This window comes from Sarcophilus harrisii, chromosome 2, assembly GCF_902635505.1.
Source record: "Sarcophilus harrisii chromosome 2, mSarHar1.11, whole genome shotgun sequence".
Taxonomy (NCBI): Eukaryota; Metazoa; Chordata; class Mammalia; order Dasyuromorphia; family Dasyuridae; genus Sarcophilus; species Sarcophilus harrisii.
Genome location: NC_045427.1, coordinates 8115721 through 8127123, shown reverse-complemented (window position 1 = coordinate 8127123; position 11403 = coordinate 8115721). Strand labels below are relative to the sequence as shown.

At 51.3% G+C, this 11403-nt stretch overlaps 1 protein-coding gene across 1 annotated transcript in view; it reads left to right on the top strand.

The window, feature by feature from the left end:
- The first annotated feature begins 1325 nt into the window (after positions 1-1325).
- TRIB2 (tribbles pseudokinase 2) overlaps positions 1326-11403 on the top strand; it is a 38805-nt gene continuing 28727 nt past the window's right edge. The window contains exons 1-2 of the mRNA XM_031949618.1: positions 1326-1910; positions 10450-10742. Of these exons, the coding sequence (XP_031805478.1) occupies positions 1641-1910; positions 10450-10742 (563 nt within the window). The 5' untranslated portion in view covers positions 1326-1640. The remainder of the gene's footprint in view (positions 1911-10449; positions 10743-11403) is intronic.

The following is an 11403-nucleotide window of genomic DNA, read 5'->3' as shown; positions in this document are numbered from 1 at the left end:
AGGCTCCTTGAGCGGGGGCTCGGGCCCGGCCACTGTGGGTGCCCCCGGTTTTTCCGCCTTCCAGCAGCCCCCCCGCAGAGTCCCCGCCGGGCCTCTCGCCTGCTTCTTTTCAAACTGTCAGGACCCCCCCCCGCTGCCCCCCTTCACTGCCCCCCAGAATTTCCGCCTCGGGCTCTGGGGAGAGGGAAGCAGAGCCCGGACCGGCACCGCGGGGGGCGGCGAGCCCCGCTTCGGGACTGGCCGAGGACGGACAGAGAGCTCGCCGGCCAGAGCGGGACGAGACCTGCCCGGGAGCAGCGGCCAGCGGGGCCTGGGCTGAGAAGCGGGGGCCGGCCGTGGGGCAGCCTCCGGTCCCGACCCTTCCAGCCCACGCTAGGGGTGCGTGCGGGCCCCGGGCTGAGAGTCCCGGAGGGGCCTCTGGGAGGTTGCACCCGCCTCTTCCCGACTCGCTCCGGAGAGTTGAGGACAGCAGCAGAGGCGGCAGCTGCAGGAGCCAGAACGGGAAAAGCATGAGCCTCCTCTGACCCCGAGCTCTCCTGCTCCAGCGAGGACGCCCCGGGCTGCGCGCCCCAGAGCGGGTCGGCTCGCCAGGCTCGCCTCCGGGCGCCGCTTCGGAAGCGGCTTTTGTTGGCTGCGCCGCGCGCCCGCCCGCCGGTCTGCCTGTCCGTCTGTCCGCCCCCTCCCCCTCCCCCTCCCCCCCGCCGTGTGTCCGTCCGCCCGTCTGTCCGCCCGCCCCAAGTTCAATGCTCCCTCGATAGTTGGTGAAGCTTTTGAGAAGAGCCTTCGCTCGCTGGGAAAAGGTGAAGACGCCATCTACAGTTAAAACGTAGACAACTCTCCTCGCCTCCCCACGCCCCCCACCAAAAAAAAAAAAAAAAAAAAAAAAAAAAAGAGGAGGAGGGGGACCTCCGGCTCCTGTGTGCTGTGCCTGGAGTTGCAGAGCTCCGCAGGCTGCAGCTTTTTTGCTTCCACGTTGGGGCTTGGACTTTTCTTCCTTCCTGCCTTTTGCGAAATCCGTTCCTCGGGCAGCCCGGACCCTGGGCCCGCCGAGCGCACGCCCTCGGACCCCGCCGCCCCGGTGCGATCCCGCCCTCCGGCTCCTGCCGCAGCTCGCGCTGCCTGAGCTCGCCCCGGAAAGCTCCGGCGAGCTCCCCAGAGGCGGCCGAGCGTCGCAGTTCGCCGCGTCCTGAAGCCGGCTACTTTGTTTCCCTCGCCCCGTACGTTCGGAAGCGTTCAAACCCGAGCAAACCAAACGGCGTTCGAACGGCGGTTTCAGTTCATCGCCCGCAGCTGCGGCGGCGGCGGCGGCGGCGGCGGCGGCGGCGGCGTTCCGAGCTGGGAACAAAAGGGGCCGCTCGCCGACCCGCCCGCCTGCGGAGAAAGTGCTCTCGGGACCGGCTCTCCCGGCGGCGGCGGCGGAGGTGCCCACCCCAGCCGCCCCTTTCTCTGCCCCTCGGATCTCCCAACTCTTCCTGCACACCAGCCCCCTCCCCTTCCCTCTCGTCTCCTCTCCTCTGCTCTCGCTCCCCCCCCCTCCACCCCTTTTTAATCTCTAACACAAAGGCGCCTGCAGCCGGACTCGCCAGCGTTGGTAACCCGTCCCCACCGGGTTTTGTTGTTTGCGTGTGATCGCCACCCTCATGAACATACAAAGATCCACCCCGATCACAATCTCACGCTATGGGAGACCGCGGACCAAAACCCAGGATTTCGAAGAGCTGTCGTCCCTGAGGTCCACCGAGCCCAGCCAGAGCTTCAGCCCCAATCTCGGTTCCCCAAGCCCGCCGGAGGCTCCGAACTTGTCGCATTGCGTTTCCTGCATCGGGAAATATTTATTGCTGGAACCTCTGGAGGGAGACCACGTTTTTCGGGCTGTGCATCTGCACAGCGGGGAAGAGCTCGTGTGCAAGGTAAAAGTCCCCCCTCGGCCCCCCCAGACACCCTCTTGCTCCCGTGCCAGTTTCGCGGTTCTAGAGGAAGGAGAGCCGCACGCTCCCCGTCCCCAAACTCGCCGGCTGGGAGGAAATTCCCCGGTGCCTATTTTCATTTTAGGATCGGATTATTATTTGAACGGAGGACGAGCTCAGAACTTTCCCGGCCACTTCAGACAATAGGGCAGGCTCTGTACCGGGGGCGTTCCAGGGAGAGACGTTCTGAGAACCAGGGAGCCCTGGGTAGAAAGCGAGTCTGGGGGGGGGGGGGGAACCATATGTCCACATTCTGGCAGGCTTTTAGTGCAAAAGTGCGAGCGGCCGTCTGCTGCAGGACGGATCCCGGGACGACCTCGCACCCCCTCTTCGGGCTCTCGAATCCCCGCACCCCTCTCCCAGCCCCCACAGATGGAGGGAATCCCCTGCTCGTTTTAAGACAATGCTTGTAGAATCCCACTGAGTCAGTGCTGGAAGGGTCCTGGGCCGCTACTGCTCATTTCGCAGATGGGGAAACTGTGGCACAGAACTGCAGAAGGTTTTCGCCAGAGGGTCTGGCTTGGTGCTTCCCTCCCTAGCAGTACGGGGTGGGGGGGGGGGGGGGGAGGGAAGCTTTGTTTGGAAGCAGGCTTGGAAAAGGAACCTGGAGGTCTGGCAGTCGGGTCGTCCGGGGCCCTCCCTCTTTCCCTCCTTGGCCCCTTTGTACAATGGGAGAGGGAGAAAATCCCAGGCGCACCTCGGTTTGGGAAGAGGCTGCGGCTGCCACCTGCACACTGTCTCCCGCCCTCCCTTTCTTCCCCTCTCAGCCCCCCCCCCCCTTCCCTCCCCTGCCTTTACCAGTTCTGCCAATTCTCCCAGGCTCCCTTTAAGGTTTAAAGGGAAGTTAGTGCAAAGCATGGGCACAGCTGGGGGAAGAATGAACAGGTCTGGCTTGGAGCTTGGTGGAGGGGGGAGGCATCTGGGCTTTGGGGGGTTGACCCTAATAAGGCCTGAGTGTGTGTGTGTGTGTGTGTGTTGAGTGTGTGTGTGTGCTGTGTGTGTGTGTGTGGATGTGTGTGTCCAGTAGTCCTGGAAAATCCAAAATCTGCAGAATAGGCTCAGCCTGGATTAACCTGCTCCCGGCAGTCGGCCAGCATCAGCATTTCATCCTCGTCCAGCCTTGGATTTTTTTTATTATTATTATTTTTAATAAGTGCTGGGTTTGGAACTAGAAGGCGGGCTGGGCATTTCACGCTGGAAAGCCAGGGGAGACAGGCGATCCCTCCCCCATCCAGTGCTTACGGTAGCCTTTGGCAGCTCACAAAGGAGCTTTGGGGAGAATGGTTCCAGGAGGTACAAAGACTATTAGTACGTCATGTTTTTGACAGATGGGGAAACTGAGGTGCAAGGGCACAGGCCTTGGAAGGGGTAGAACCTGTTGGAACCCGACTCCCAAGTCACTGGCCATAGCGCTCCTGCTTTCTGGAAGGGTATTTGATTCCTGGGGATGTGGGGATTGGCGGCCCCTCCCTCCCCCCAGCTGGATGTGGAATGTTGAGGCAGGTTTTATTGCAGAGTTAGGATTTCCAGGCCTCCTCCCACCATCTTTGAGGCTCTAACCTCAGGGAAAAGATGGGGAATTTTGTGCTATCTGGCTTAGGAGTGAGCCAGAGCCTTGACCCACCCCTTCTTCCCCCTTAGGGCCATTGCTTTAGAGCTGCGAGCTTAGAGGTCACAGAATCCTTTCTAGGGCTTAAAGGCTGTCAGGACCAAGCTCAGAGAGAGCTCTCCTGGGAGTTGAGCCCCTGAGGCAGGTCCAGAAGTCCTGGCCCGGCGGGCGAGCAGCCCCTCAGAGATGCTCGGATCCCATGATGCTGGAGTTTCCAGCAGGCGGCCAGTCCCTGCCTCCTTCGGCTCCATTTCCAAAGGCCCTTGTTCCTTTTTCTCCCAGAATTAGGATGGCTTTGCCGAGTGCCGGCCTCCCAGGGAAAGTTCTGTGTGAGAGTCCTTTGTTTCAAACCAGAGCTGACCACGTTGCTGCCTCAAAGCTGGAAGGAGCCTTCATGATTCGCTAGCTCCCCCTTAAGTCCCCTCAACCCCCCGCCTTTCTTTTAACAAATAAGGAAACTGAGGCCAGAGCCAGGGAAGTAGCTGCTTGCCTAAGGTAACGGGAATAAATCCTGCCAGAAGCTGGCAGTTGGGTCCCTGGGCCGGCCGGGCTCTGTCCACAGGAGCAGCCTTTTCTGCTCATCCTCCGAATCCAGTCATTCACCGCCGACTGTGTAAACCTGTGCCCTGCCATTGGCCTGGGTTCTAACAATACGCTCTGTCTGTGACTTGCTCAGCCTCCAGCACCCCCTCACCCATTCGCGGGCTCTTTCGCGCCCCCGTGAGGACAGGCCTGGTATTACGGTCTGAGCCAAGGCTGGCTGGCACGTTTTCACCTTCTCCTACCTGCTTCCAGACAATGCTCCTTAGGCCCACGCAGGCTAAAGGCGGATGCCAGGCTGCTCCAGCCCGGGCTTTGAGAAGGATGCCAAGAGGAAAGCGGGAAGTGGCTGGGAAAAGCAGCCCGGGGAGCCCGGGCTCCTTCAGGTCGGGCTGCTTTCTACCTGCCTCTCCTGCCTGGAGAACAAAAGCTGCTCCCACACAGGTCCGCTGATAGTCACAAAGGATGGGCAGAGCGCCGATGATAACGGAGGTGGTGGCGGGGAGCGAGTCAATCACAACCCTCCTAAGAGGCAGGATCTGAAAGAGGAAGGAAGGCAATCAGCGTTTATTCAGTGCCTGCTGTGTGCCAAGCACTTTGCGAATATTAGCTCATCTGATCTGCCCGGGACCCTCAGGAAGCAGGGGCTATTTCTATCCCCATTTTGCATTCGAGGAAACTGAGGCAAACAGTTTAAGTGGCTCTCCCGGGGTCACACAGCTAGTGAAAGTCTCAGGGCACATTTTAATTTTGTTCTTCCCGACTCCAAAGCCAATCCTCTATCTAGTGCTCTACCTAGTTACCTGGATTTGGGGTCAGAGAAGCTGGGCTGGATATTGGGCTTTGTAACTTGCTCCCTGTGTAACATTTGTTGGATCGCTAAACCACTCTGGGCCTCAGTTCTCATTTATAAGACAAGGAGTTAGTCTAGATCTTATCTTTGGTCTCTTCTGGTTGCAGATCTTTGATCTTTTAAGACCTCACCATCATAGAAAGTCATTTTGAGACCCCAAATGCAGATTCTTTTAAGGGATTTTTCTGATCTGTCATTTATCAGACAAATAGACTCATTCTAAACACTAGATATAATTAAGGTGCTGGAAGAATAGTCAGTGTCTTTGTTTGGCAGGAGGTTTGGTTTTTTTCTCTTTTCTTTTTGATATGGAACGCTGGGATTGCATTGAAGGACACACATTGTAGAAGTTGCCTTCCCTGTTACAGACAGATCCTTAGTAGCCTGTCTTAGGAACAGTTCTCGAACCCCAAACTTTCTGACTCTAAGTCCCGGCCTCTGACCCTTATGGTATAATGTCTCTCTGGAAAGAGATGATTATTTCACCATTTATTAGGTATGGAGAGTGGAAAGAGGTCTGGATTTAGAACCCAGAGAAAGAAGGTCTGGTTTGTACTTTGGGGGAACCAGGATAGCACCTCCTTTACTACATTCTAGGCACTTGGGGGTGATGCAAAGGTAAGAAACAAACCAGCCCCTGACCACAGGGAACTTACCTTGTGTTAAGTGAGAACAATAGCTCTCAGAAAGTTAAATCTAAACCTGATTTAAAAAATACAGAACTGTCTGGTGGGAGAGCCTTAGCAACTGGTACGATAAGGTTTCCCTTCCTGTAGGAGGTGGCGGCTCAGCTGAGCCTTTAAGTATAAGCCAGGGATTCCAAGAGGCAGAGGTTAAAAAAATAAAAATAAAAATTCGGTCAGTCACATGGCCTGGAATGCTTTGAGTACGGGGAAGAGACTTGAGATGACTTCTTAGGATCCTTCCTCGGCTACATCCGTGACCCTGTGACTTCCCTCCTCCCTGGGACCTTAGGTTCTGTCTCTACAAAATGAATGGGTGGATTCCCACCCACTCATTTTGAGTGAAATGGCCTGGCTGATCCCTCTGGGGCTCCAGCATTTAGGGAGATGTCATCCATCACTCTCTACAATGAAGGTCCCCAAATGAAGAAACCAGACTTACTGAGTGCTGGGCCGGGTTTCCTCCTTGGGGGAATAAAGGAGGATTGATTGGCAATGCAAACTCATAAATGGAGTTATTTCCTCTAATAAAAATTTGGCTCTTTTGCTTTTTATGAGACGGAAGGAGCTGCTCTGCTTTTTGAGACGGTCTGCCATTTTGGACCGTGACCCTTCCCTCCTCCTCCCTCCTCCTCCTCCCTTTCCTGCCGGACTAGCCCATGCTTCCATCTTTGATTTTAGGAAATCTATCTCCTGCCAGGAGGGATTCCTTCCCTAAGGAGGAAAAACAATAGGCTGCATCGGCCTTGTCAAATGAAAGGAAACAGCAAAGTACGGTGGAAGGAACAGTTGGGAGACAGGGCTGAGGGCTGCCTGCCAAGGTCACTCTCCCTCCATGCTCCAGTTGCTTTTTGACCTCATCCAATTCCACAAACATTGATCAAGCATTTACTCTCATAACAAGAGCTGACGCTTAATCTCATACATTTACAGACGACTTCACTTATTAATTATCTCTTGAGGTGGAGGCTGTTATTATCATCCCGATTTTACAAATGAAGCAATTGAGGCTCTGTAAGGCCCGAGCCAGGGAAGATCTGAGAAGGGGCTAGGGGGAGTCAAACCCAGATTTTTTTCTGGCTCTCTGCTAGGTTCAGAGGATTCAAAATCCTATAAGTAGTTTCCTTATTTGATTTTTGATTTTCACCTTGATAAAATGAGGGTTTTTTTCATTAGAACTGGAAGAGACCCTAAGAACCATGGAGTCTATCTCCTTTAGGCTACACGTGAGATAACAGGCTCACAGGGGGTTAAGTGACTTCCTCACTCACCCCCTAAGGAGCAGAGTCTGAATTGGAGCCCCCATTCTGCCACTCTGTGGACAGCCAGCTTTTCTCTTTTCCTTGGCTGTTTGATGACTGGGTGGTTCAGATCCTGGAAAGCCCCAATGCCTGTGTTCTAAGGCTCCTTCAGTTCTAGCTTTAAGTGGTCAGTACAATGGAGAGAACCCTGCATTTTCAGTCAAAGAGCCTGGTTTCTAATACTCCATCTGCTACTTACCTGGGTCACAGTGGCACTTTATGAGCCTCAGTTTCCTCATCTGTCAAATAAAGAAGAATTAAATTGTGATCTTTGTGATCATTTTGATGCTAAATCTATGATCCTAAATTCTTTTCATCCAACCCTTTCATCTGAGCTCTAGAGAAGGAAACTGGAGAGAATAATAACCGGCCTTAGATCATGTGGTTATTAAGGGTAGTCTTGTGCTGCTCAAATTTAGTGCATTTTCTACTACTCCATTTCATATTCCAAGGCTCCACATTAGCTCTCTACTTCTAGAGAGACATCTCTGAAAATCACTTTAATTTAAAAAAATTAAAAAGCAACCTTCCTCTAAGAACTAGATAGTAAATTGTAGTCAAATGCATTTAGAGATGTCAAACAGGAAAATGCCGGCCCCACATTTGCTATTCTCTAACACGCCCTCTGTTGCTGGCTGGTTACGTCTGCGGCGGCAGAGCCGGGAGTCCTCCCCGAGAAATCTGTGAGGCTTCCCCCAGTTTCTGCTGCCCCTTTCTGGGTGTTCCCATTGACTCAGGCATTTCCTAACCTTAATTGCCCCGGCCTCTGAGGGCAGAGCTCTGAGGTCAGCACTTGACAGTCTCCCTGTGTGATTTGTGGTTGTGGGAGAGATGTCGATGTGCTGTTCATTCTTAAATTCTCAGTGGCAGCCGTGGTGGCTGGGTGGCTTTCAGGAGAGAGATTTATTAGAGCTCGTTCCCCCGCAGTCAGAACGTGCCTTATCCCCTATCCACTAGCAGGGCTCAGAGCCTCAGTTTGACCTTGGATCTAATCATGATTTTTCTATTTTATTACCTGTTAGACCATGAAAATCACCTCTCAGGGAGCCTCAGTTTCCTCATCTGAAAAATGAGTAGATTAGTTGGACTTAGTGGTCCCTTCCAGCTATAAATTTATGTTCTTATAACCCAGGATGAAATCCTGGCTCGGATCTTTACTTCCTGTATTCCCTCATGCATGGCCCACTTAGTTTCCCCATATTGAAAATGAGGATTTAGGACCAGATTCTGCCTTTCCCATTTCTTCTAGCTCTGAATCTAGGCTTAAGATCCACACTCTTAGGAAATAACCTTAAAATGCTCTGGGATTCTCCCTTAGTCTTAAGCAGGAACTCAGAGCCGATGACTGTGCTTGGTAGCTAATAGACTTGCCGAGCCCGGAATGGATGTTAATTGATAATATGAAGTGCATTGTTTAGAGAAGGAGCCAGGCTGCTTTCTAAGTAACGGTTCCGCCCACACTTTGTGTCTGCCTCTCTCTCCTTCACAAGCTCTCGCATGAATGACATCGCTAACCTTCATTCCTGGCCATGTTTTTCAGTCCCATGGTGAATCCAAGGACTTGGAGACAATAGACTGGATTTCCACCACGTTTCCGAGCCTGGGTCCCCGTTGACGGGGTTTCGATTCCTGGTGCTTTGGGAGCTTTGGATCAGCTCACAAACACTTGGGGTTTACCAGCCAGTTAGAACTGGAGACATAGGAAATCACGCTACTGGGGTTTTATTAAGGCGATTGGGCCTGAAATTCTCTGCTCTCCTGTCTCTCTACTTTTTGAGATCCTACCCATTTTTCAGCACCCAGCTTCAAGGATACCTCCTCACGAAGCCTTTTGCCACCCCCCGCTCCCTAAAAATAAACGACATTGATTTCTCGGGCCTCGGAACTCTTATAGCTCTTTGTATGTCTCAGACATATTCTCCTGTGGATTCTAGTTATTTGTTTCTACTTAGGTTTTCCTCTCCTGCTAGACTGAAACAACCCCTGGGCTTTACCCATTTCCCGAACTCCTCCATATCTAGCTCAGGGCATCGGATGAGGGAGCCGCCGTCTAGCCGTTTTAAGGAAATGAATTGGCTAGAAAATGTAATCGGGTCTAAGAGATGCAAGATCACAGTTGTAGTCCTGGTCCTCATGCTTAACTCAGAGTGAACTTGGCCCAGTTATTTCTCTTCTTCTCTGGGTTCTGGTTTCATCCTTTATGAAATAAGGGGGTCAGACTACATCTGTGGTGTGCCATCCAATGCCAATATCCTCCATATCTGTGATGTGCCATCCAGTGCCAACCTCTTCCATATCTGTGATGTGCCATCCAGTGCCAACATCCTCCATATCTGTGATATGCCATCCAGTGCCAACATCCTCCATATCTGTGATGTGCCATTCAATGCCAACATCCTCCATATCAGTGATGTGCCATTCAATGCCAACATCCTCCATATCTGTGATATGCCATCCAGTGCCAACATCCTCCATATCTGTGATGTACCATCCAATGCCAACATTCTCTATTTGGTTTAGTGTTTGTTTGCCAAGATTGTTCCTAGTTAGAACATTTTTATTTTGAGGTCCTTCCCCATTCTTATGTTGTGAGTCCAAAGGTTCCTCTTAGCTCTAACATTCTGTTTTATGTTGTCAGGTCTCTCCTCAGCTTTGATATTCCATACTGTAAGGTTCTTTCCTCTGTTCTCCTTACAAGTTTTCCCATTTCAGCTCAGATATTCTATAGTATATTCCCTCTTCTCCCTTCTTCATCTTTCATTCCCTTTTCCGTCCCTCCTTCCCTCCTGTTTCTCTCTCTCTCTCTCTCTCTCTCTCTCTCTCCCCCTCCCTCCTTCCCTCCCTCCCTCATTTTCTTTCCTTTCTTCCTTTTTCTCCCTTTCTCCCTCCCTCTTTCTCATTTGAAAAATTACATCTTATTTTTAAACAAAATTTATCCATTAATGTTGAGGGTTAAATTAGAATTTAAGGGGAAAAAAGGAGAAAAGGAAAACAGTCTATGATATACATTTTATACAGAAGAGAGAAGAGCGTACATACCCATCCATAGCCACACAAGATGAAGGAAAGATAATCTGAGGAGCAGGTTCAGGGCTCTTTGCTAGTCTTTGTGTGGGCCTTCAATAGGTACAGTTACCCTTTCTACCTTGTAGAGTTAGGGGCACAGCACCCCTGCCACCCGAGAAATCCACATAAGATTCTTTGGCTCTGTCTGACTTTTTTCTTTTTATTTTATGGGTTTTTTTTTACAGTAGTTTGTTATCAAATTTGGGTTGAGTATTTGGTCATAGACTCTGTGATATGTGATGGCTTTCATATGTCTATGGTATATTCTCCAAAGATCCTTCCGGCCTGTCAAGTTCTATTCTACATTTTAAGGGCCCTCTCTCAGGTCGGATATTTTGTGTGGTGCCATCTGATCTGACACCTTTTCTCTTGGCTGTATTTACTCCAAGCCAGGCCCTGACCCTCTGCTCTCCTGCTTCTCCTCTCCTAGGTGTTTGATGTAAGCTGCTATCAGGAGTCTCTGGCTCCCTGCTTCTGCCTACCTGCTCACAACAATATCAACCAAATCACCGAAATCCTTCTTGGGGAGACCAAGGCGTATGTTTTCTTTGAACGGAGCTATGGGGACATGCATTCCTTCGTGCGAACCTGCAAGAAGCTAAAGGAGGAGGAAGCGGCCAAACTGTTCTACCAGATTGCATCTGCCGTAGCTCACTGTCATGATGGGGGACTGGTCCTTCGGGACCTCAAGCTCCGAAAATTCATCTTCAAGGACGAGGAAAGGTAAGACTCTCTCTGCTCCCTCATTCCTCACCATCATGTCCCAGTGGGAAAGCGCTTCTTTAAAGGAGGTGTCATGGAGATGTATGTCTTCAGGGTGTATTCCCTGAGAGGCAGCTAGAGAGTATAGTGGAGAGAGGACTGGTCTTCCTACACTTGGATTTAAATCTTACCTCGGACCATTAGCAGCTAGATGAAGTTTCCTTCCTTCTCTTTAAAAGAAAGGGGTTCAGCTCAATGACTTCTCAGGTTCCTGCCAACTCTAAATCTAGGTATCCATGAAGACAGGGTGATCATAATTTTTAAAAAATGGCTCTGGGAGACCATCAGTATAACACTGCCAGGATTTCAACAAAAACCTAAAAGTAAAGCATGTACATCCTTTGTCTATCTCTTTGTAATTGGATAATAGCAATCGAAGTAGGGATAGGGGCCAGATGTGCGATTCCATGGGTACGGGGAGTATATCTACTGTGAACCTTCAAAAGGAGGTGAATGCATTGAGACTGAAAGTAGGCCTGCTTTGCCCACAGCTAATGAATAACGGAGTATGGATTTGAAAGCAGGTCCTGGGAGATAAAATCCTAGGCTTTTGCTATTCTTCCGATTTTCTCTCTTCAGATTCAAATCTTCTTGTTCTCTCTTTTTAGTTAGAACATCTGGT